This window comes from Neoarius graeffei, chromosome 3 (genome assembly GCF_027579695.1).
Source record: "Neoarius graeffei isolate fNeoGra1 chromosome 3, fNeoGra1.pri, whole genome shotgun sequence".
Lineage (NCBI taxonomy): Eukaryota > Metazoa > Chordata > Actinopteri > Siluriformes > Ariidae > Neoarius > Neoarius graeffei.
This window is the reverse complement of record NC_083571.1, coordinates 9,135,702-9,161,249: the sequence shown is the minus strand read 5'-3', so window position 1 is coordinate 9,161,249 and position 25,548 is coordinate 9,135,702. Positions and strand designations below refer to the sequence as shown.

General features: G+C 41.0%; 1 protein-coding gene across 1 annotated transcript in view; it reads left to right on the top strand.

Moving 5' to 3' along the window:
- nrbp1 (nuclear receptor binding protein 1) overlaps positions 1–22,355 on the top strand; it is a 48,849-nt gene extending 26,494 nt beyond the window's left edge. Inside the window, exons 14-18 of the mRNA XM_060916358.1 lie at positions 1,112–1,247; positions 1,660–1,713; positions 1,825–1,888; positions 6,781–6,836; positions 20,157–22,355. Coding sequence (XP_060772341.1) covers positions 1,112–1,247; positions 1,660–1,713; positions 1,825–1,888; positions 6,781–6,836; positions 20,157–20,252 — 406 coding nt within the window. The 3' untranslated portion in view covers positions 20,253–22,355. The remainder of the gene's footprint in view (positions 1–1,111; positions 1,248–1,659; positions 1,714–1,824; positions 1,889–6,780; positions 6,837–20,156) is intronic.
- The last annotated feature ends 3,193 nt before the right edge of the window (positions 22,356–25,548 follow it).

Genomic DNA, 25,548 nt, shown 5'->3' with positions numbered 1-25,548 from the left:
GAGCAATATGCTGCCATCCAGAGGACGTATTTTTCAGGGAAGGCCTTCCTTCTTTCAGCAAGATGATGCCAAACTGCATTCTGCATGTATTACAACTGCATGGCTTGGTAAGAGTCCGGGTGCTAAACTGGCCTGCCTGCATTCCAGACCTGTCTCCCATTTAAAATATTTGGCGCATTATGAAGCGCACCATGCAACAAAAGAGACCCCAGACTGCAAGAATGGGACAACATTTCACTTTCAGAACTACAGCAGCTGGTCTCCTCAGTTCCTAAATGTTAAAAGTAGAGGTGATGCAATACGGTGGTAAACATGCCCCTGTCCTAACTTTTTTGAAACGTTGTGCTGGCATCAAATTCAAAATGAGCATATGTTTTTCAAAAACCAATTAATTTTCTCAGTTTCAGCCTTTGATATGTTGTCTTTGTACTGTTTTCAATGAGATATAGGGTTTCCATGATTTGCAAATTATCACATTGTGTTTTTATGTACATTTTACACAGTGTCCCAACTTTTATGGAATTGGGGTTGTGATGAGGCAGAGTTACTGTTAATGTCCTGAGGTTGATTATTTTCTAATAATCCTTTTATCACTTTTTAGCATTTGTAAACAGCTGTTTCTTCATCAACCTGGCCTGAGTTTCCCCGAAAGCATCGCAGCACAAAACTCATTGTTAAATGGTAGAGTGAACAGCACAATGAATGTGCTCTCTCCTAGTTAAGATGCTCTTAGCATGAACGCGCTTTTGGGAAACCCACCACTGTCTTTATCTCTCTAGAAAGTAAAAATAAGACCCCCCCCCAAAAAACCCTCAGCTTGTCACGTTACAGAGAAACTGCAAAATGTAAACTCCTCTGGTCCTGATGATGATGATGATGATTAAGACACTTGGCTGCAGATTTACGTCTGACTTTTTTTTTTTGTTAAATTTAAACAAGGCACCAACAAGTCCCGAAGCTGTTACTGTAGAAACGGCAGTGTTTTAGAACGAGCGTGTTAATATGAACCTGTGATTTGTGCCACTGTTAGAGCTGCCATTATAGGAAATTAATCAACACCTTCACTGAACGTGCCGTGATATACACTCCAGCTGCTCTTGCCCACATGTAGGAATGGGATCTATCCGTTGACGGCGTTTGGCATGCCCTGGCCACAACAGCCCCAGCAAGAGACAGTGAAGTCTCCCATTGTCCCACCCTCTGTGAAAACACCCACACCAGAACCTGCAGAACTCGAGACCAGGAAGGTGAGCAACACAAGGATGGATGTCGTCATCATCATCGTGACTAACACCCCAGAACTGGGTTGTATTATTAATGATTTGTAAAGTTAAACAATGATGTATCAGGGTGCCCTTCCTTTCCTTATTTACTGAACACACAGTAGATGGAAACTTGGATTCAGTGCTGAACCAATATCCAGTTTCCACCCGCCTTGTTCCTACGCCCGGTCATGTGTAACGTGAGAAAGTTGTGCCGCTTATGAGACACGTTGGTGGTGATATTTTCACCGTGTTGACCCACCAGACTGGAAACTGCAAACATGTGGTTTAAAAAATGTGTTTATTTGATATTTATACATGATAGAAAGGACCGCAGTGCCTTCATCCAGAGTCTTAACAGTTTAAACATCACATGTTCTGATGTCTTTTCTTTAAGGTGCTTCAGATGCACTGCAATATTGAGCCTGTGGAGGAAGGAGCAAAACATCACGTGAGGCTTTTTTTCTTTCTTTCTCCTCTATACACACACACACACACAAAAAACGTGCGTCATCATGGTTCAGATAAAGTCCTGATATGTTTCTTCTTTTTCCCCAAACAGTTGACTTTACTGCTAAAGCTGGAAGATAAGCTGAATAGACATTTGAGTTGTGATTTGGCACCGAGTAAGTACATCGGGTTTTGCATATACACTGCCCCATAGAGGGGGTTGATGTGTGTGTGTGTGTGTGTGTGTGTGTGTGTGAGAGAGAGAGAGAGACTTGGATATGAAGTCCCTGAGACAGAATTCAAACCAATAAGTTATCGTTTCCATAGCAACAACATCCACAGTGACTTGTTTGACATGGAAGTGATAACTGTAGTTTTTTTTTTTTTAAATATAATTCTGATATTTGATGTTTTTGATATTTGGTTGATTTTTTTTATATTGTTGATTTTTAATTGTTGATATGAAGTTTACTGTAAGATTTAATTTATTTTAAATTTGTATATATTTTACAGCTTAGCAATATTTTATGGATTTTATATTATCTTTAGGATCTCATTTAATTTGTGTTCTTTTGTTTTACTTATGTGCGCTATTTTAAGTGCATATGATCATACACGCGTACAAAATGCACTATATAGGTAATAAGCATTATTATTATTATTATTATTATTACTTGGCGTTTATGGAAAGAGTCTCCGGTGTCGGCATGTTCAACCGGTTCCATTAAAGTTAGACTGCCTTTCAGATTTTTCAAGTGTAGGTCATAAAAAAGAATTTTCTCCGACACCCAATTATTTTTGTTTAGTGGACTGAAAGCTACTGAATTTGAATCAGATTTCCAGTTTTATTATTGTTATTTTTTAAAAATAGAACAATTAATGTATTTGGGGCCGTGTGGTCCTAAATTCTCCACTGTTTTTTTTTTTTTTTTCCCCATTTCTCCCATTGTCCGGTCCCATTTCTCTCTCATTGTCCGGTCTTTTGGGAAACGATGAGTACTAATCCCATCATGATTGGTGTTGCTACTGTACACCCTCCTACGATACATCTGTTAACCATTTTAATAATTACGCGATAACGTTGAAGAAATTTGCAGAAAACCACCAGGTCGTTTTCTCATAAACAAACCAGCGCTGACGTAGGATTCTGAAGGAGGCGTCCCGCACGCGACGTCACGAAAATCAATGTTTCCCGGGAAATCCAAATGCCGAGTTTTTTCAGAGGCGGACCAATTCGCCTCAAATGGCTCGATTTCAACTGAATTTTTCTAGTATTGCGCAACGTAAAAAAAATTGCGCAAAATGTGACAGAAGTTTAATATAAAATAGGAGAATTACATTGATCTTGCTCCTGAATTTACCCGTGATACGCACTTTAAGTCTTACTAACTTGAAGAGAGGAGGGAAAAAAAGGAGACTGGTGGAAGTATGAATGTTTTTATAGCTGCTATAATGTAAGTGAGAACAGGTGCTAACTTGGTTCACGGATGTTCCACACCATTAAATGCAACTACAAATGGATTAAAAAGGTTCTTTAATTTATAAAATGAAATAATTGGCAAATTGCCGTGGTATAAGAGGACACTTCAACAGTCCAAATTGGTAACAGTACCGCTGCTTAATCACATCGCATATTTTTAAAAAATATTATGATAGTTGTTTTTATACAACCCCGATTCCAAAAAAGTTGGGACAAAGTACAAATTGTAAATAAAAACGGAATGCAATAATTTACAAATCTCAAAAACTGATATTGTATTCACAATAGAACATAGACAACATATCAAATGTCGAAAGTGAGACATTTTGAAATTTCATGCCAAATATTGGCTCATTTGAAATTTCATGACAGCAACACATCTCAAAAAAGTTGGGACAGGGGCAATAAGAGGCTGAAAAAGTTAAAGGTACAAAAAAAAAAAAAAGGAACAGCTGGAGGACCAAATTGCAACTCATTAGGTCAATTGGCAATAGGTCATTAACATGACTGGGTATAAAAAGAGCATCTTGGAGTGGCAGCGGCTCTCAGAAGTAAAGATGGGAAGAGGATCACCAATCCCCCTAATTCTGCGCCGACAAATAGTGGAGCAATATCAGAAAGGAGTTCGACAGTGTAAAACTGCAAAGAGTTTGAACATATCATCATCTACAGTGCATAATATCATCAAAAGATTCAGAGAATCTGGAAGAATCTCTGTGCGTAAGGGTCAAGGCCGGAAAACCATACTGGGTGCCCGTGATCTTCGGGCCCTTAGACGGCACTGCATCACATACAGGCATGCTTCTGTATTGGAAATCACAAAATGGGCTCAGGAATATTTCCAGAGAACATTATCTGTGAACACAATTCACCGTGCCATCCGCCGTTGCCAGCTAAAACTCTATAGTTCAAAGAAGAAACCGTATCTAAACATGATCCAGAAACGCAGACGTCTTCTCTGGGCCAAGGCTCATTTAAAATGGACTGTGGCAAAGTGGAAAACTGTTCTGTGGTCAGACGAATCAAAATTTGAAGTTCTTTATGGAAATCAGGGACGCCGTGTCATTTGGACTAAAGAGGAGAAGGACGACCCAAGTTGTTATCAGCGCTCAGTTCAGAAGCCTGCATCTCTGATGGTATGGGGTTGCATTAGTGCATCTGGAAAGACACCATCAATGCTGAAAGGTATATCCAGGTTCTAGAGCAACATATGCTCCCATCCAGACGTCTCCTCTTTCAGGGAAGACCTTGCATTTTCCAACATGACAATGCCAAACCACATACTGCATCAATTACAGCATCATGGCTGCGTAGAAGAAGGGTCCGGGTACTGAACTGGCCAGCCTGCAGTCCAGATCTTTCACCCATAGAAAACATTTGGCGCATCATAAAACAGAAGATGCGACAAAAAAGACCTAAGACAGTTGAGCAACTAGAATCCTACATTAGACAAGAATGGGTTAACATTCCTATCCCTAAACTTGAGCAACTTGTCTCCTCAGTCCCCAGACGTTTACAGACTTGTAAAGAGAAAAGGGGATGTCTCACAGTGGGAAACATGGCCTTGTCCCAACTTTTTTGAGATGTGTTGTTGTCATGAAATTTAAAATCACCTAATTTTTCTCTTTAAATGATGCATTTTCTCAGTTTCACGGATGTGAAATCTCCGCGTTTCCGCGGAAATCCGCGTTTTTCAAATTGCCTTTCCGCGTAAAAAATCGTTTTCCGCGTTTTCTAAAATTTAAAAAAAAAAAAATATTCGGTAAAGTCTGGCGCGAAACTTTTCCGGATTTTACTAAGCGGAAGTGACGAAAGCTCCTCACAGCGATCTGATCATTATCGCTGTGTGGAGAGGAGTCGCTATTGTACATGCACTGCTACGAGTATGAATGAAAATGGCGGCGTTGTCTGTGAAGTCCGATGTCACGAAAATAGATTCTGGCATTGAAAATAAGTGGCGTTGGGACTGGTTAGAGCGCAAAGCTCCCAATGGAAGTGTTTTTAGTTTGGTTTTTGAAAAACTCAACAAGAAAGGAATCGCACGTTGCAAATTGTGTTGCTGTGAACTGAACTACGGACGGCGTGGATTTGTGACTCTCAGTGGACACGTGAAAAGCGAAAAACACAGGAGTCGAGTTGAGATTCAGAAGACTAACTATGCATTGCCAGGTAGGCATCAATAATAATAATAATAATAATAATAATAATGTTTTATCCTACGTATTAAAAACATTACCTTCACTGTTACTTTTTGAATGAAATTTTTAGTTCTCTGAAAATAATGTGATAATTCCAATCTAATTTATCACTAGCACATTTAATATTTACAGATACATTTGAACAATGATTAGGTTTAATCTGAAATTATATTGCAAGTATAAACTTCACAGAAAGTGTGGAATTTTATTTAGCCATTAATTTTTCAGGTGTTAGGTCTGATTGAAGAGAGTAAGTACATGTACTATGAACTGGTGGCAGGGTTTAAATTTTATTGCTAGTTATGTAAGGCCACATAAAATTATATTCTTGTTCCTCATAATCATTACAGCCCGAACCAAAAAAAATTGACCCACCATAAACATTTTTTTTTTTACACTGGTAATTTAGCGTCATGCCTCTGAAACCAGAGTCTGCTCCAACCATTCCAATTTTTCTTGTTTTATCCCCCACATAGCAGAAAAATAAAACAAAATAAAATAAAAATAAAATAAGCCCGTCCTACCCAGTTACTGTTAGAAAATTGTAAAGACTTAAATATGATGGATTTAACTGCACAAATGCAGGAACTTTAATGAAATTGTCTGAAAATATTCCAAATTTTTTTGGTGGAGCATACATCCAAACCTAACACCAGCTTGAAACTTGACTTTCTGCAGGTGTATTATGTTAGAAATTTTACATTTTATGTGCTTAAAATGTCACCATTTTAAGTCCTTTTTACAAAAATTTTCGTGGGGGAGACCCCCCAGACCCCCACCAATGGGAGGGCACACCCTCCCATACCCTCCCCACGACAACTTCGTTGTCGTGACGACCCCTTCGGGGTCGTCTGTTGAGCCTAAAAATTTTCCTCTTTTTTTTAAATTTGTCACTCACATCCCTGCAGTTTAAACATTTGATGTGTCATCTATGTTCTATTCTGAATAAAATATGGAATTTTGAAACTTCCACATCATTGCATTCTGTTTTTATTTACAATTTGTACTTTGTCCCAACTTTTTTGGAATCGGGGTTGTAGTTGTATTAAATAATTTAGAAATTTTTCTTAAATGCAGATTAAAAAAACAAGCTGGTGAGCAATAAAGTTTTCCACAAGGCTTGTGCTTGTTGTTTAAAGTGTAATTAACCCTGCCTCCTTTTAGTTTTTGTTGGTTTTCTGAATGAAAATATTGGCATTATGGAGGTTGCAGAAAACAAATGTCAGTAGTTTCCTTCCATTATCAATAAAGAGGTTTGTTTAGTAGTGAATAATTATTTTTAATCCAGTTGCAAAATGCTTAATTTGTAATTCTATAGGTTTTTAAACAGAGCTATGGTTTATATCTTGCATTAAAGCTCATGGTGTTTCATTTGTGTGTGCATGCGCAGATGAGAATGTGCAGGAGCTGGCGGTGGAGCTGGTCCAGCTCGGCTTCATCAGCGAGGTAAGCGCTTCAACACTCCTGGGTTTTTCCTGAACTCTGATAAACACGACAACGGAACTCAAAGATCTGATTTCATTGAAATATTTGCTTTGTATCTTTTATATAAACATTGTGTTTCTTTCAGATCCAGTTATAGCCTCGTTAAAATGTTTTGTAATTACATCCTACCAAGTGCATTTATATAAAAAAATAAATAAAATCAGGCTTGAAATGTAAAATTTTTAGTCCTTTAGTGTGTATTCAGTGTCGACTTGCAATGCAGTGCTGTGATATCTCTCCAGGCTGCTAGACAGATACACTATATGTAGCACAAGTTTCATTCATTTTTAAGTAATGTGGATTCTCTGTGAGAAATTCCTCCAAACCTGTAGAAATAGAGAAACATTTTTATTAAAAGTATTCCAGCAGGGTGATGGTAAGAATATAATGTTCGAGATGGTAAATAATATGACCATATTAGCGTCAATACAAAGAGTACGATAGCAGCGTGGTTAGTAGTGCAGTAAATACGTGCTATATCAAAGAAATGTGCAAAATAACCGACGTCCTGGTGCAGTATTTCGGAGAATTATTGCTAATGAAATAATTCTCGCTAATTGGCTGAGCGTAGTCATCTGTCCAACTTGGCTCTCGCGTGAAAACCGATGCCACACCATCTGCCAGGCTCTCCCATTCGCGCTGCTCCTTCTCTTATTTTAGTTTATTAGCTTCATATCCCATCGCCTTCTCCTCATCTGTTTCTTCAATCTTTTAGATTATCATTTCTATTGCTGCTTAAAATAAACTGTAGAATATTAAACTGTTCAGTGAAGCTACTGTAAATATAGAGGTGCTAGATTTTATGATTTTGCTACTTCAATTTATGATTATTATTATTATTATTATTATAGCCTCACAATGGTGGTACAGGAGAAACCAGAAAACGACACTTCTTTTAATCCCCCGCTGGCTGAAAGGCCTGAAGGGGGATTATGTTATGGCAGTTTCCATCCGTCCGTCAATTTTTCTAGGAATTTCACGAAACTTGGCAGGATTCTTTGTTGTATGTCGGTAATACGCATTTTGTTCAATACGGTCACGTTTTACCAGAGTTGTGGCCCTTGATTAACAACCTTGTACTTTCACAATTCATGAAAGTGTGCTTGCATTCTGAAATCAACTCCTCTCACAATTTTTGGACGAATTTCACAAAACTTGGCAGGATTCTTTGTTATATGTCGGTAATACGCAGATTGCTGTTTCGTTCAATTTGGTCGCGTTTTACCAGAGTTATGGCGTAGTTGCCAGCAAGGGATATTGTGCTCTCAGAGAACTCTTGTTAAAGTGCCATTCCACCATTGGATGTATTCTTTGGCATAAAATACAATATATTTTATGACAACATGACTAGACAGAGAAATCTTTTAGCTTCAAAATGATATATCAAACATAATTTTTTGACAACGACAAGTATATTAATTTTGCGACCAATGTCACCTACCCTTTTAATTTCCGCGCGGTAGTGAAACGTGATGTCATCGGCAGGTTCCCCTTCTTGTGTACCACGTCACGTGTGACGTGGCACAGATTATCAGCAATGGCGGATAGAACGCGATTTCCACTTGTCGATTGCTGTGCCGATATTCACCATCGACCGTCTCCTTTGGGCACCACTTGCTATTTTCCTTCGCTTCTTTTCCGAAGCTGACAATCGCGTTCTATCCGCCATTGCTGATAATCTAAGAAGGGGAACCTGCCAATGACATCACGTTTCACTACTGCGCGGAAATTAAAAGGGTAGGTGACTTTGGTCGCAAAATTAATATACTTGTCGTTGTCAAAAAATTATGTTTGATATATCATTTTGAAGCTAAAAGATTTCTCTGTCTAGTCATGTTGTCATAAAATATATTGTATTTTATGCCAAAAAAATACATCCAATGGTGGAATGGCACTTTAAGTACTAGATGGACCAAACTCAAAAAAAAAAAAATCTTCGCAGAAAAGCCAAATCACACAAATCCTTGTTTCTGCTTACTTTTGTATCGTGCCAACTATATCTAGGTTAACCTTGACCTGTGCCTTGGTCTCATGAGCCAGTAGAAAACAAGTCCTGTGTCTGAAATTGCTCACTCGTTCACTACTCCCTATATAGGGAATTACTATATAGAGCAGGGGTTTTCAACTGGTTCTGCCCCAGGGACCACTATTCAGACTAAGCAGTAGCCTGCGGCCCCCTGTGTGTGTGCGGGTGGCGGGGGGTTTCGTACCTGCTAATGAGATACCTGGGCATGATGATTTGCACACAGTCCGTCTATCTGGGGGGATGCTGTTGTAGAAAGTGCCAGTCTCATGTCATTTTCAGGTGCCAGCCTTGCCCTGTACTTGTTCTTTATGTATGCAAGTGTTGAAAAACCACTCTCACAGAGGTATGTGGTTGGGAATGGTAGAAGACATCTTACTGCTTTTGTTGCAAGCTCTGGAAATTCTGCCTGACAACTGGTCCAGAACTTCACAAGGGGTTGTGTATCAGACAGGTGCTTTCTGACAGAGTCTGACATTTCAATTAGCTGATCCTCTTCTGTTGCTGTTAAGCTTGACCCTGATGCTGCATCATTACTAAATGGGAGCATTATCCACTTGCTGTCACAGCGCCACTGATCTGAATCTTTGAAGTACTTCTGGAATTGTAGCACTGCATTCCTCAAATGTTCACAGACTATGCCTTTAATGTCTGTGCTCTCATTATATTCCTCAACTGAATGAAACATAGCCAAGTTGCCACTTTCGACTCTTTCTATCCACCTCGACATTTTTTTAACGAGCGCACCAGCTTTTCGTAGAGCTGCAGGACGTTAGAGTCTCTCCATTGCATTGAGCTGTTTAACTTGTTAAGCTCGGCAAAAACGTCTGAAATATGCCAGCTTAGTTAGCCTATAGAGATCTTGCAGTCACGTGACCGGAAAGTACACAGCCGCCATCTTGTCGGTAAAAAACACAGCTGAATACTGCTGCACTCGTGTACAGAATGGATCAATTTCAACCGACGGACTACACGGCTCATTTTTCTAATGAACAGATAACTAGATATATGTCTAAAATAAACGATCTACAGATTAGTGACCCTTATGGCTTACCAGACGGAGTTTTCACGACCGTGTCAGTGGATTTTGAACTGCCAGCGGAATACCCAGACGTGTATAATTACCTCATTAACTTTCCCCCGCTGTTCAGTGGTGAAGCACTGCGTGCTTATAAATCTCTGGACAGTTATCTTTACAGAAATTCAGGATTTGTCAGCGACTCAGATGTGGCATCTTGTAAACAAGAAAATAATCCTCATTGGACGGGTAAGTCACTTAAGTATTGAGTATAGCACCGACCAGCCGATTATAGAATAGAATAAGGTAATTCCAGCTGTAATTCCAAATCGTCTGTCTTGTTTACCATGGATCTGGCGTTGGAGAGGTAGAGGCTTAGCAGTGGAGGTTTGAGTGGCTGTTTTCTGAGCTTAGTCAACAGGCCGGCTCTGCAGCCTCGCTTTTGCTTCCTCTCCCGACGCCGCCTCCTTCGCTTTGCTTCCGATAACAATCCACGGAGACCCCACTGGTCTCGCTATCTCGTCCGGAATGTTGTGCATGCGATGGAAATCGCTACAAACCGTCATTTTCTGCTGGAAACCAATGTCCAGTAAGTCCATACGGTTGTAGTGGATATTGAAGTCTGGTACAGACGAACAACACGCAAAAATACACACACAAAACGTGCACAGGTAGGGAGAGCTTGTAGCCGCAGCCGTTGTAGTAGAATTGTATATAGTAGGGTTTTCCAGAAGAAAAGGTAGAAGTAGAAGGCGGAAATATGGCGTTTGACCGACAAGATGGCGTCTGTCACTATCTGGATCGGCTGTGACGTCACATGCAAGTGCTCCATGGCTGTCGTTAACCTTAGAAGCCAGTTCACTGTCCTTCTCGCATAAGAAATCATGAATAGCTTCGCGCAGCTCGAACACACGGGCAAGGGTCGTGCCGCAAGACAACCACCTGACCTCAGAGTGATAAAGAAGGATGCTATGTTCACTTCCTAAGTCTTGACATAGGGATGCAAACAGGCATGTATTTAACGCACTTCGTTTAATCAGTTTTACCCGTGTCAACAACGTCATCAAAGACACCACTGAGCTCTGCGCTGAGATTTTTGGAGGCCAGAGACTCTCTATGCATCATGCAGTGAGTCCAAAGTATTCCCGGTGCTACTTTTCTTATGTGCCCAAGCAATCCAGTCTGGCTACCACTCATTGCTCTGGCCCCATCGCTACATAATGCCACACACTTCTGCCACAAAATATTGTGGTCTTTGAAAAAATCGTCAAGGGCTTTAAATATCTCTGCACCTGTAGTTCACCCTGGAAGTGGTTTGCAAAAAAGAAATTCTTCGCACATAGCACCATTATCCTCGTATCGCACAAATGTCAGTAGCTGCGCATCATTGGTAATGTCTGTCGTCTCGTCTATTTGAATCGAAAATCCTTGCACTGTTCTAAGTTTCTCTATTAGCTGCTCTTTCACGTTAGTGGCCATTTCCTCGATTCTTCATCCAATTGTGCTGTCTGACAACGGAATAGTTTTTAATTTGTTTGCAGATTCTTCGTTTATCATGATTTTACACATATCCATGGCTGCTGGCAAAACTAGCTGCTCTGCAATGGTATGGGGTTTCTTGCATTGTGCAACTCTGAGGGCCACCTGATATGATGCTTTCAGTGCATTTTCACTAACTTTAGCACTCTTTCTCATGAGAGTCTGCTGTCCTTTGAAATCATGCAACATCTGCTGCATTAACTCGATAGGCTTGCCAATCAGTGAACCGTGATGCGTCTCTAAATGCCGCAGTAGTTTTGAAGGCTTCATGGCTTCATTTGAAAGTACTGTTGAGCACACAAAGCACAGCGGTACCTCCTCTCCAGCTTTGTCTGTTACTGTAAATCCGTATTTGATGTAATCTTCATTGTATCTCCTTTTTCGTCTTTCCCTACGTTTCACCGTTTCATCTGTATCTTTTCCCGAACAGCTCGCAGCATTAGAGGTGTCCTCTGTGGTGGCATTGCTCCCTTTCCTCACCAAATAGCGATCCATGCTGACAAGCTAGCTTCACTACCTAGCTTCACTACCTCAGCTTTACAGCACACCGTTCAAAATTTAACTTCACAAAAAAGTGAATATTTGTCAAACTAAACAGAATTATATAGCCTTGCTAGTTGCTTGTGCAAGCTAGTTCATTCGCGCGCGAAGGACAAGTTTTGATATGACGTTCACCTTACCATAGGTGAAGTACAGTTGATTGACCTGAGTGGTGCAACAAGGATAAGGTTGAATCTCCCGTCTTGGTTTTTTTTTTTTCGATATTTGTATGATATTTATTATTCATTCTGATCCCAAAATCAACTGAAACCATTAGAAAAATAAAATAAAATGAAATTATTCTAAAAAGTGCTTACTGCGTGAAGCCAACAGGTGTAGCCTATTGGTTGTCTTGCGCAAGTGGTGAACAAGCCCAGGCACGTCCTGACTTCGTTGCAGTCAGTGGGGTTAAAACACGTTTCTTTTCCTTTCTTTTTTTGTAACGAGTAACTAAGGCTACGTTCACACTGCAGGCTGAAGTGATTCAAATCCGATCTTTTCGCCCATATGTGACCTGTATCCGATCTTTTATTGACAATATGAACGACACAGATCCGATTTTTTTCAAATCCAACCCAGGCCGTTTGGATATGTGGTGCTAATTCCGATTCCTATCCGCTCTTTTCATATGCGACTTCAGTCTGAACCGCCAGGTCGCATTCATCTGACTTACACGTCATCAACAAGCCACAAACGTCACTATTCTGCGCTGAAGTAGGCGGCGGGTCTCTCAAAAAAGTTACAACAACATGGCGCATAATCACGGGCGCAGATAGAGGGTGGGACGAGTCATATTTAAATTCACCTCGTTCGGTCCCCCCCACTTATAGGGAGGAAAAAACGTCTATGCTGTCTTTCTTTGCATAAGGCAAACCTCACGGAAAAATCAAAAGACTAATTACCATTCGGTTTATTAAGGTGCACAGCAGTGTATACATAGTTGCAACAACTCACATAAAACAAAACAAAGACTGATATTCGGTTGGTTGAGCTGCGCAGACTGCACAGGTTGCGAGCTCGAGCTTGGTTGCTATGGTTACTAACAACAAGTTTGACAGGCATATCGGGGTTGGGGTTGGTTTGCTGGCAGCTTTGTCCCCCCCAGTTTTTTGTCCCCTCCAGTTCAAAAAACGTATCTGCGCCCCTACGCATGACATCAATGCGAGGGACGCTTCGGGCTGTGAAGGTTCTGAATCTTCTCAATGGAAGGACGCAGAGGTTAGGGAGCTGATTTCCATTTGGGGGGATGCAGCTATTCAAGCTAGATTGGATGGGTCATACCGCAACCGGGCGGTTTTACTTCCGTAAACACTGGCCATGCTCACTGCGTGTGACGTCGTCGTATCCTGCAGTGCGCATGCGGAACACTTTTAGGTCGCTTTTCGTTCATACTGAGGATCACATACAAGTCGCATATATTTGTTAATGTGAACGACCTCACAAAAAAATCGGATTTCACAAAAAAATCGGAATTGAGCATTAAGCCTTGCAGTGTGAACGTAGCGTATACGGCTCTTTGAAAATGTATCGGAGTAAAAGTATGCAGTTAAGTTAAAAAATATAGTGAAGTGAAAGTTCTCAAAAATTTGAAAACTCAAGTAAAGTACAAACTCTCCCAAAATGTACTTAAGTACAGTAGTGAAGTATTTTTGCTTCGTTACTATACAACACTGCTATTTGGTATGTGGTTTGGGATGTGTCCTGAGGTTGTATTTTAATCATCAGTACCACAACCCCAAATCAAAAAAATTTGGGACGGTATGTTGAAATTAAAATGGAAAACAATGATTTGTAAGTCATTTTTGGCATGTATTGCACTCGGAACAATACAACAGGACATTTTTTGATGCTTTACCTCATGTTTTTTTTTTTTTTTTCCCAACATAAACACATTGCAGGGCGGCACGGTGGTGTAGTGGTTAGTGCTGTCGCCTCACAGCAAGAAGGTCCGGGTTCGAGCCCCGGGGCCGGCGAGGGCCTTTCTGTGCGGAGTTTGCATGTTCTCCCCGTGTCCGCGTGGGTTTCCTCCGGGTGCTCCGGTTTCCCCCACAGTCCAAAGACATGCAGGTTAGGTTAACTGGTGACTCTAAATTGAGCGTAGGTGTGAATGTGAGTGTGAATGGTTGTCTGTGTCTATGTGTCAGCCCTGTGATGACCTGGCGACTTGTCCAGGGTGTACCCCGCCTTTCGCCCGTAGTCAGCTGGGATAGGCTCCAGCTTGCCTGCGACCCTGTAGGACAGGATAAAGCGGCTCGAGATAATGAGATGAATGAGCAAGTCATGGACCACCAGCAGTACCGCCACGGACCACTGGTTGAAAACCCCCGATATAGAGGACTATATAGTGAGCTCATTGGTAAAATGAAAAAACACTTTCGGATAATAATCCGTTGCGCTGGTATTTACATCATTACTGTCGCACAATTAAAACGTGCCAGATCAGTCAGCTGCTGTGTTTTCAAAATAATAAACGCGCATGTGCTTTTGTGATGAATCCATATTATACTGAGCGCATTTCCCACATTAATCAATACAAAGTCCCTGCAGCTTTCAGTTCTTTTAAATCAAGGCTGAATTCTTTCTTCTTTGCCGCTGCCTTTTATTAAATCACATTTGAGACTTTTAAATTGATTTCTTTCAGCGCGACCGCAATGCACGATGGGATATATTGCTTTGGTTGGTGACCATCATTGTACACTACTTTTCGTGATGCGTTGTGGGTTACTTTGAGTGCACGACAGTGGGGAAAATAAGTATTTGATACACTGCTGATTTTGCAGGTTTTCCCACTTACAAAGAATGGAAAGGTCTGTAATTTTTATCGTAGGTACACTTCAACTGTGAGAGACAGAATCTAAAAAAAAAAATCCAGAAAATCACATTGTATGATTTTTAAATAATTAATTTGCATTTTATTGCATGAAAAGTATTTGATACAATAGAAAAACAGAACTTAATATTTGGTACAGAAACCTTTCTTTACAATTACAGAGGTCAGACGTTTCCTGTAGTTCTTGACCAGGTTTGCACACACTGCAGCAGGATTTTGGCCCACTCCTTCATACAGACCTTCTCCAGATCTTTCAGGTTTCGGGGCTGTCGCTGGGCAACACGGAGTTTCAGCTCCCTCCAAAGGTTTTCTATTGGGTTCAGGTTTGGAGACTGGCTAGGCTACTCCAGGACCTTGAAATGCTTCTTACGGAGCCACTCTTTAGTTGCCCTGGCTGTGTGTTTTGGGTCATTGTCATGCTGGAAGACCCAGCCACGACCCATCTTCAATGCTTTTACTGAGGGAAGGAGGTTGTTGCCCAAAATCTCGTGATACATGGCCCCATCCATCCTCCCCTCAATACGGTGGAGTCATCCTGTCCCCTTTGCAGAAAAACACCCCCAAAGTATGTTGTTTCCACCCCCATGCTTCACGGGTGGGATGGTGTTCTTGGGGTTGTACTCACCCTTCTTCTTCCTCCAAACACGGCGAGTGGAGTTTATACCAAAAAGCTCTATTTTGGTCTCATCTGACCGCATGACCTTCTCCCATGCCTCCTCTGGATCATCCATATGGTCATTGGCAAACTTCAGACAGGCCTGGACATGTACTGGCTTGAGCAGGGGGACCTTGCGCGCGCTGCAGGATTTTAATCCATGACGGCGTAGTGTGTTACTAATGGTAATCTTTGAGACTGTGGTCCCAGCTCTCTTCAGGTCATTGACCAGGTCCTCCCGTGTAGTTCTGGGCTGATCCCTCACCTCTCATGGTCATTGATACCCCACGAGGTGAGATCTTGCATGGAGCCCCAGACCGAGGGAGATTGACAGTCATCTTGAGTTTCTTCCATTTTCTAATAACTGCGCCAAAAGTTGTTGCCTTCTCACCAAGCTGCTTGCCTATTGTCCTGTAGCCCATCCCAGCCTTGTGCAGGTCTACAATTTTGTCCCTGGTGTCCTTAGACAGCTCTTTGGTCTTGCCCATGGTGGAGAGGTTGGAGTCTGATCCATTCTTTGTAAGTGGGAAAACTTGCAAAATCAGCAGTGTATCAAATACTTATTTTCCCCACTGTATATAGGGTGTAAATAATTCTCACTAAGGTTTCGGACAGCACTACAAAATGGCGTCCTCACTATATAGTGCCCTATATACATGGATGCAAACGGCGCGCCTTTTGGCGGATGCCGCCTTTTTCACAGCTGTCTGGGGGGCTTGTGTGAATCGTGCAGATCCGATGAGGTTTTTTTTTTTTTTTTTTGGCGGGGGGGGAGCGTTGGAGTGTCTGATTATAATTTCATCAAAGTAAATTCTGTATTAAAATTACTAAATAAGCAAATGCCGTTACAATCCATGAAACATAGGAAGTATAAGTATGAGAAGAAAACAGTAAATCAGAAAACTGCGCATGTAAAGCCAATTACGTAACTTGCGTAACTTACGCTGGACTGATGGAAATCCTTGCGCGTGCAGTGAAGTGCAGCCAGCAGCAGGTAATGGCGCGCAGCCAATTGGCTTTACGTGCGCAGCTTTCTGATTTACTGTTTTCTTCTCATACTTATACTTCCTATGTTTCATGGACTGTAACGGCATTTGCTTATTTAGTAATTTTAATACAGAATTTACTTTGATGAAATTATAATCAGACACTCCAACCCCCCCAAAAAAACCTCATCGGATCTGCACGATTCACACAAGTCCCCCAGACAGCCGTGAAAAAGGCGGCATCCGCCAAAAGGCGCGCCGTTTGCATCCATGTATATAGTGAGTAGGGAGCTATTTTTCAGACACGGGGAAGAAGGCAGGACTGTGGAGTCTTAAAGGGAGATTGTGATTTATCAAGTAGCGTCACATGGGATTTGTCCCCGCTGGTTTCTTACTATTGTTTGGTGCAGATCAGCCGGCTTACCTGCTGACGCACAGACACATCAGTTCTTTGACCAATGTATGTAGCGCATCAGGTAGGCATGTAACGATTTACGCAATTCACAGTTTGATTCAATTCATGATCTTTTTGGAAATGAAGAAAAATGTTATTACTAAGAAAAAGTAATATTTATTTTCCTGTAGTTTATCAACTTAAATATTTAATTTGTTAAATTAAAAAAAAAACTTTTATTTTCTTAATAACCAACAATAATTTATCCACATTTGTAAAGGTTGGCGTAAACTATAATAGCCTATTAACTAAAATATTCCTTTGATTTAAAATGAAAAGTTAATAACAACTTGGCCTTTTCTTAATAAACTTACGAACATTTGTTCTACCTCCATTTGCTTTGCTTTTCTGTCTTTCAGCAGTCTGTAAAGAGAGCTCTGATTTCTTGTTCTCTTTGTACAGTCAGTCACATGACAGCTCTGTCACATTTTAGGTCTCTTTTTGTGCGTTTTCTCAGCATTAGAGCTGTGTTACTGCTACCTGCGGTGAAGTCGCATGTATTCCTACTACTGTACGTTATGCTGTCTAAACAACACAATTACAGCTAGGAAACACCAATAGACTACACAGCCTGATGATAATTGCAGTTTTTTTTTTTCCATTGATTCAAATTGTCAAATTTGTATTATGATATATCGTTACATGCCTAGGAGCAGGTGGTGGGGTTTGTAATCATGGTTTGTAGTTGTATTCCATTACCACAAAGCTCTACATGTCAAACAAAAACTTGTGCTTTTTATGAAAGTCACACTTCCATCTTTATGAAAGTGAGAGCGTAAGTACAGTTGTGGTCAGAAGTTTACATCCAGCGACGTGAATGTCATCTTGGATATGAACGTCATGGCAATATTTAGGCTTTCAGTAATTTCTCTGAACTGTTCTTTTTCTGTGGCAGAATGATTGTACAGCATACAGCTTTAATAAAAAAAAAACACTAGAATTTGATGCACAAGTTTTAATTTTCTTTTGGTTTTCTGAAATCAATCAACACTGGGTCAAAAATATACATACAGCACACCTAATATTTGGGTAAAATGTCTCTTTGCAAGATTCACCTTGACCAAACATTTGTGTTTACCATGAACAAGCTTCTGGCAGAATTCTGGTTGGATATTTCACGACTCTTCATGGTAGAATTGGTAGAGTTCAATTAAATTTTTTTTTTTTTCCCCCCCCCTTGGCATGGACTCGACTTATAAGCCCGGTCCATATATTTTCAATAGGGTTGAAGTCAGGACTTGTTTTAAGCTTAATGTTCGCCTGCTTTATCCTCCACAACCAGCTCTGATGCGTGTTTGGGTTCATTGTCCTGTTGTAACTCCCAAGTCGTGTTCAAGTTTCTGATGGTTTATGCTGAAGAATTCTGAGGTCGTCCTCCTTCTTCATTATTCCATCCACTTTGTGCAATGAACCAGTTCCACTGGCAGCAAAACAGCTCCAGAGCATGATGATCCTACCACCACCGCCAGCTGGTACAGTGCCCCTCTGTACATGGTGGTCATTGTGGCCAAACAACTCAATCTTTGTCTCATCTGACCATACAGCTTTCCTCCAGAAGGCTTTTTCTTTGTCCGTGTGGTCAGCTTCAAACTTTAGTTCAGCTTGAAGGTGTCAGTTTTGAAGCAGGGGGTTATTTCTTGGATAGCAGCCTCTTGGTCCATGGTGAGCTGAACTGTAGACAGTGATCCATCAGCTTCCAGTTATGGCAGGGCTGTGCCATGGTGGTTCCCAGGTTGTTCCTGACCATCCAAACCAATTTCCTTTCAGCTGAGGGTGACATTTTGGGTTTTCTTGAAGCAGAGTGGCTTGGCAAAGTGACTACACCTCACGATAACTTGCATACAATTGTTTGAACTGATCTTGGAATTTGCCAGTTGTTTAGAAATGGCTCCAAGAGACATTCCGGAGTTGAGTTGTGTATATCGGTGATGCTCTTTCTCAGATCTGCACTGAGCTCCTTGGATTTTCCCATTTTACTGTATGCTGGTCAATCCAATGAGTGCTGTAAACAAACCCTTTTTATGAAGGAACAGAGAAGCTACCAGCTGTAGTCAATCATGATCACTAACAAGAAGTTAAGAGACCTCGGCCTTGGCAAGATAAGAGACATTTTGGAAGTTTCAGCACCTCTGAATTAATAATCTAAGTGAGCGCATGTAAATTTTTGATCCTGTATGTATAATTTTGAACCTGTGTTGATTTCAGAAAACCAAAAGAAAATTAAAACTTGTGCATCAAATTCTAGTGCTTTGTTTGTTTTTATTAAAGCTGTATGCTGTACAGTCATTCTGCCACAGAAAAAGAACAGTTCAAAGAATTTACTGAAAGCCCAAATCTTGCCATGACATTCATGTCGCTGTATGTAAACTTCTGACCACAACTGTAGTAGTGTTTCAAAACGTCCAGTAATAGTGTCTGTATTGTCTGTATATACTGCAGATGATGATGATGATCACCACCACCACCACTAGGGATGGCGAAAACTTAAAAAAAAAATCTTGACCGACCACCGAGCCTCATTAGCCGGTTAAAGTCGGTTAACCTATGAGTTTAAACAGGGGTGCAAACGGCGCGCCTTTTAGCGGATGCCACCTTTTTCACGGCTCGTGCAGATCCGATTTTTTTTTTTTAGGAGGGGCGTTGGAGTGTCTGAATAATTTAATCAGAGTAAATTCTGTATTAAAATTACTACATAAGCAAATGCCGTTACAGTCCATGAAAAAGCCGTGAAAAAGTCGGCATCTGCTACTTTAGTTTGTGTGGAGAGAGATGATCTGCAATAACATGCATTGTTGGCGACAGACCAAAACATACTTTCAGAATGCACTGGCCAAGGCAGGACTAAACTCGATGTGCCTTCTAATGATGATAATTAAAAAAAAACAAAAAAAAACAGAATAGTAATTTGTAAGCTAAAAAGCCTGTGTCTACACTTTTTTTCTTTCGCCGAGTGGCAGCTGTGTTCAACTGGGGCGGGACATGACTGAATGGGTGTTTCTGATTTGTCAGCTGTCGTCCTTACACCGCATGGCATGCCCCAAGCGTTTACAACACAGAATTCCAGGTTCTCTGCTCCAAAATCGGCAGCTTCAAAACGATTGATATATATATTTTTTTTTTTCACCGACAACCAAAAAAAAAATTAACCGGTTGACGTTGATTCGGTCAAACGGTCATCGGTTAACATCCCTAATCACCACTCCATCTCACTCGTGCCCATTGTGTGTGTTGCACAGGGTGATCAGCTGCGTCTCACCACCGTGCTGGAGGAGGCCTTCTCGAAGTTCTACAGCCGTAACGGGTCTCTGAATCCTGTTACTGTTTCCTCGTAGCAGAGGGGCGGAGACGGAGGCCTCTGTTCTCCGCCATTCCTCATCCTCACACACGGGACAGGACTCTAGCACTTGATCACGTGAAGGACTGGGTGGAAGCAGGTTTTTTTTGTTTTTTTCTCCCCCACAGGGAATGGATCAGGAGACCTCAACCGGCGCTCGCACGACGATTCCTGCGTTTCTGTTGTTCTTCACACTGCTTTAGATGGCAGAAACTGTTGCCTAACGTCTGTGTACATTTATTTCTGTGTAGCCATCTGCTTCTCTGAGAAACAACGGTTATTGTTCAAGTCAGTATTACAAGCTGTGTTCTTTTTATTTTAATTTTTTTGTTTATTATTATTATTATTACTTACAGTAACTATATGGGAAGTGTCATGGTTTAGGGTTGTTTTTTTTTTCTTTTTTAATTAAAATTTTTTTTTTCGTTGGTTTATGATGAGAACAAGCCCTCTATGGTGTTTTTAGAAGCACGTTATGCATGCATATGATTTGGTCTTGCGTCCCGCTCTTTAAGCAAGAATGAACCCATCGTTTACCACTTTAACAAGTTCTCATGACACACCATGTGACCTGAAGGTTATCCCCCCCCCCCCCGAGCTTTTAAAGGCGCAATGATTTAAGTTTTTTTCTTTAACTGTATCTTTTTATTTAAAAAGGTCATCAAGCAAAAGCATCACTGAGCCACCGTTTAGCACCTCCTATTCATCGGAGGAGAAATTTCAAATTTTTTTTTATTTTTTCCTTTGTAACCCTGTGGTAGATGTATCCCAAAGGTACGATTAGGTGTTTATTCTGTTACAAGCGGCTCTTTGTGCGTTAACACGTGGTTCTCAATTCCAGGCGCTTGAAAGAAAAAATCTTAATTAGAGCATCTTTACTATGATTATAATTAACTGTGGTTAAATGCGAAATTCACTGAAGCCAATACTGTGAAAAGGAGGGGAGGTCAGTGTTTTTTATTTTTTTTTTGGGGGGGGGGCTAGCAGATTATTTATCATTTCCATTATATACATAAGGAATTAAGAAATGTTTCATGCTCAGCATTTTAGCAACTGTTTGTGAATGTATTAATTTTTCATTCGCTGTGTATTTTTGCCAGAGAGTTGTTTTGTTTTGCACGTGTGGGGTAAGGGATAAAGGCACTCAGTTTTGAAAGGTTTTTCCCCGCTATTTGTACTCATCTACAAATTATGATTTGTTAAAATGTGCCTTCTACAGATGAAAAGTTGATTCCAGTTTGAAAAGGCAGGCATTCAGCACCTTTCCACTGCAGCGCTCGTTTTCTGGTCGCCGATACGTTGCTAGTTACGTGCTTTGGACATGCGTGTCGATCAGTCGAGGAAGGATTGAAGGGATTGGTATGAAGATGTAAGTGCATGGAATGTTTCTCTGTGGTTTCTGGTGTTGAGGTAAAGGAGAGGTCCAGCTTGCTGCTGGTTTGCACACTTGTAAAGCATTTTTCTCTCTGTGTCCACCCCACACACACACACTGTATAATAAAACACTTGGGTTGTGATTGTGTTGGGCTTCTGAACAACATTCGCAGTAAAAACGTCAACACAGTTCAAATACAAGGATGTGATTTAAAAGCTGTTCTTCATATTGTCACATCCTTTTTTCGCTTTTTAGTGTTATCAAATTCCACAACCTTTGATCGATTGGTCAGTCAATCAGTCGATCAAGTGCGATTGTTATGGCATTAATCATTAATCTCGTAAACCAGAGGTGTGACCTTGCGGAGTTTTTGATCAGCCGGAATATAACACGTCTCGCTTTTTATTATTCTACAGCGTACTAATCTCCCAAGGAATCTTTTCAGAAAATTAAATAAAAAAGCACCCAGAAAAAAGGAGCACCTTTTGTTCAGAAGCACATCACATTCCTGTGTGCTGTACACACTGACCAGAAATCTAAAAAAAAAAATGTCGACTTTTGAGCTTCTGTCTTTCTCGGAACAATAGTCAGTCATCATTTTATCTCTTACACGGAAAAACAAACAGCGGTAACTGCTTTTACAACCCAGTTCTCTTTCTGTATCTTTTCCAAAACAAAAAAAACAAGTTGCATCATTTCTTGATTATAAAGCTCACACTTCTTCAAGCTTCTGAGTCTTTTCTTGTGAGTCATTTGAAATGAACTGGATCACTTAAAAAGGTGTGAATTTAAAAATGGTTCTTAAACATTCAGTTTGCAAGCCTAGGATGACTTTGGATTGAAAAAGGAAAATATTTTAAAATGGAAAATGAAGACTTTCCCATGGTGGAAAACTTCCATTTAACTGAATTGAACCATGTGGGATCGGACATGATTCGAATCATATCAGTGCTGAAATGAATCGTACTGCATTAGTAGTGAATTGAATACTCGCTGATTTTTATTGGACTTTAATGGTAATTAGGGGTCTAAAACTTCTTGCCTCTGTACTTTTGATTTTTAAGGCAGTGATTCTATACCACTGTACTGCTATGAGCCAATATAGCTTTGTTATACCCCCTGCAAACTAAGTTTGGGGGGGGGGGGGGGTATATAGAAATCACCCTGGCCATGTGTCCATGTGTCTTGTAAGCGCAATTCCTCCTAAACGGTTTGGTGGATTTTGATGAAACTACACAGTTGCAGTATTGAGGTATTTCACTCACGTGACCAAGTCATGTGATGCTGCCATTTTGGACGGCACGGCTCGAATCAGTTTGAATGCGAGGAAGGCGACAAACGAAAAACATAAAAGAAAAAGGAGCGAGATGCAGAAAACACCTTCACTATCCAGCGACGTAGGGCATTTACAGGGCGAGCAGAGGGAGAGGTATTTGCAAAAATTGAGGTTAGCAGGCTTAGAGAACGACATTTACCTGCTTCCACCAGGATTGTTCACTGACAGTTAAGATTTGTTCACATTTTCATTTACTTTCAGTCCTCAAGATAAACAAAATGTTATTAAATGTCATTGAAATAACTTCTTAGTCTGTTGAGACACGGCCCGTTATAAGTTTTTCCTTTACTGTATTTACTAGTTTACTGAGCGCGCTCCGGGGCTGGCTGGCTGGCGCTAGCTAGCTAGCGCTCCGGGGCTCGCTGGCCGGCTAGCTAGCGCTCCGGGGCTCGCTGGCCGGCTAGCTAGCGCTCCGGGGCTCGCTGGCCGGCTAGCTAGCGCTCCGGGGCTCGCTGGCCGGCTAGCTAGCGCTCCGGGGCTCGCTGGCCGGCTAGCTAGCGCTCCGGGGCTCGCTGGCCGGCTAGCTAGCGCTCCGGGGCTCGCTGGCCGGCTAGCTAGCGCTCCGGGGCTCGCTGGCCGGCTAGCTAGCGCTCCGGGGCTCGCTGGCCGGCTAGCTAGCGCTCCGGGGCTCGCTGGCCGGCTAGCTAGCGCTCCGGGGCTCGCTGGCCGGCTAGCTAGCGCTCCGGGGCTCGCTGGCTCAGTAAACTAGTAAATCCAGTAAAGGAAAAACTTGAGACTGAAAGGTTTTAACAGTCATCCAAATGACTGAACGTAAACATTGCTACAGTAACATACTAGCTACTGTTGTTGACATTAGCTAGCTTGCCGTCCAAAATGGCGGACACCGGGGCGTCACGTGACCCTGTGACGTCAGGTGAAATACCTCAATACCACCTGAAACTGTGCATGAAGAAAAATAATCCCGAACCAAGGTCTTATAGACTGGTAACAAAATCCAGAATTGTGACACCCAAAGGCATTTTTGAGACAAAGTCGGCAAACAGTCTTATTTTGTCAATTTGGGTGTGCCAAATTCAAATCTGCAATATGCTGAGCTCTATCTGACCTCTGTTGACCTCTAGAGGTCATTGAACTTTGGGCCTGTAAACGTCTCAGCTGAACCCAGTTTCTCAGCTTTCTAAGGAATGAAATGTACTAAAATGATTAATGAAGTTAGCAAATGGCCTTGTTTGTTAAATGTTTGGGTGCTGAATTCATTTTTCATTTGTAAAACGACATATGACCTCTGATAACCTCAAGGTCATTAAACTTGGCCTATAGGCCTATGCATTTAACGGCATTTTTAAACTGACTTTACTCCCCCAAAAAGAATATGAACAGACAAAAAACAAATAGAAAGGAACAAATACAACATTAAATGCCAGTCCATGTACATGTGACTTACTTTTCACAATGAGAATGCCTCGGCGATCACCTTACATAACATTGCATTACATTTAGCGGTTATTGTTTATACAAAGCTACTGAAAAAAGGACAGATTCAGCAGCATACAAAATGTGGGGGCATACAGGGTATACAGGTTAATCAGGGTTAGTATATATGAGTTTTTTTCTTTGTTTTTTGTTTTGTTTTAAACGGGGTAAAGCCTTTACAAAAAACAAACAACAAAGAAAACAAACTCTCATATATATACTAACCCTGATTAACCTGTATACCCTGTACGCCCCCACATTTTGTATGCTGCTGAATCGGTCCTTTTTTCAGTAGCTTTGTATAAACAATAACCGCTAAATGTAATGCAATGTTATGTAAGGTGATCGCCAAGGCATTCTCATTGTGAAAAGTAAGTCACATGTACATGGACTGGCATTTAATGTTGCATTTGTTCCTTTCTATTTGTTTTTTGCCTGTTCATATTCTTTTTGGGGGAGTAAAGTCAGTTTAAAAATGCCGTTAAATGCATAGGCCTATAGGCCAAGTTTAATGACCTTGAGGTTATCAGAGGTCATATGTCGTTTTACAAATGAAAAATGAATTCAGCACCCAAACATTTAACAAACAAGGCCATTTGCTAACTTCATTAATCATTTTAGTACATTTCATTCCTTAGAAAGCTGAGAAACTGGGTTCAGCTGAGACGTTTACAGGCCCAAAGTTCAGTGACCTCTAGAGGTCAACAGAGGTCAGATAGAGCTCGGCATATTGCAGATTTGAATTCGGCACACCCAAATTGACAAAATAAGACTGTTTGCCGACTTTGTCTCAAAAATGCCTTTAACTCCTTAAATAAGCACTTCTTTTTTGAATTTTGGTACCAGTCTAATACTTCAAAGTCCAGATTGAAGTACCTGTTGCTATAGGAAAATCATCAAAAATTACTTGAAAGAGAACACAGTATCCACTCACTCTAGCCTGGGCCTTGGCGATCCACAAAGAGCAAGGCAAAACTGAAAAAAAAAACCACTAGTGTTGTCGGTGAAAGGCAGTTTCCGTGCTGGACAGTTTTACACATTCATCAGTAGAAAAAAAAAACACTCAAAGGGCTCTTTGTCTTAGAAGATATTGAGAAATCAAAAATAAATCAAAAATCCCTGCCAGAAATACAAAGGATGAAAAAAGAT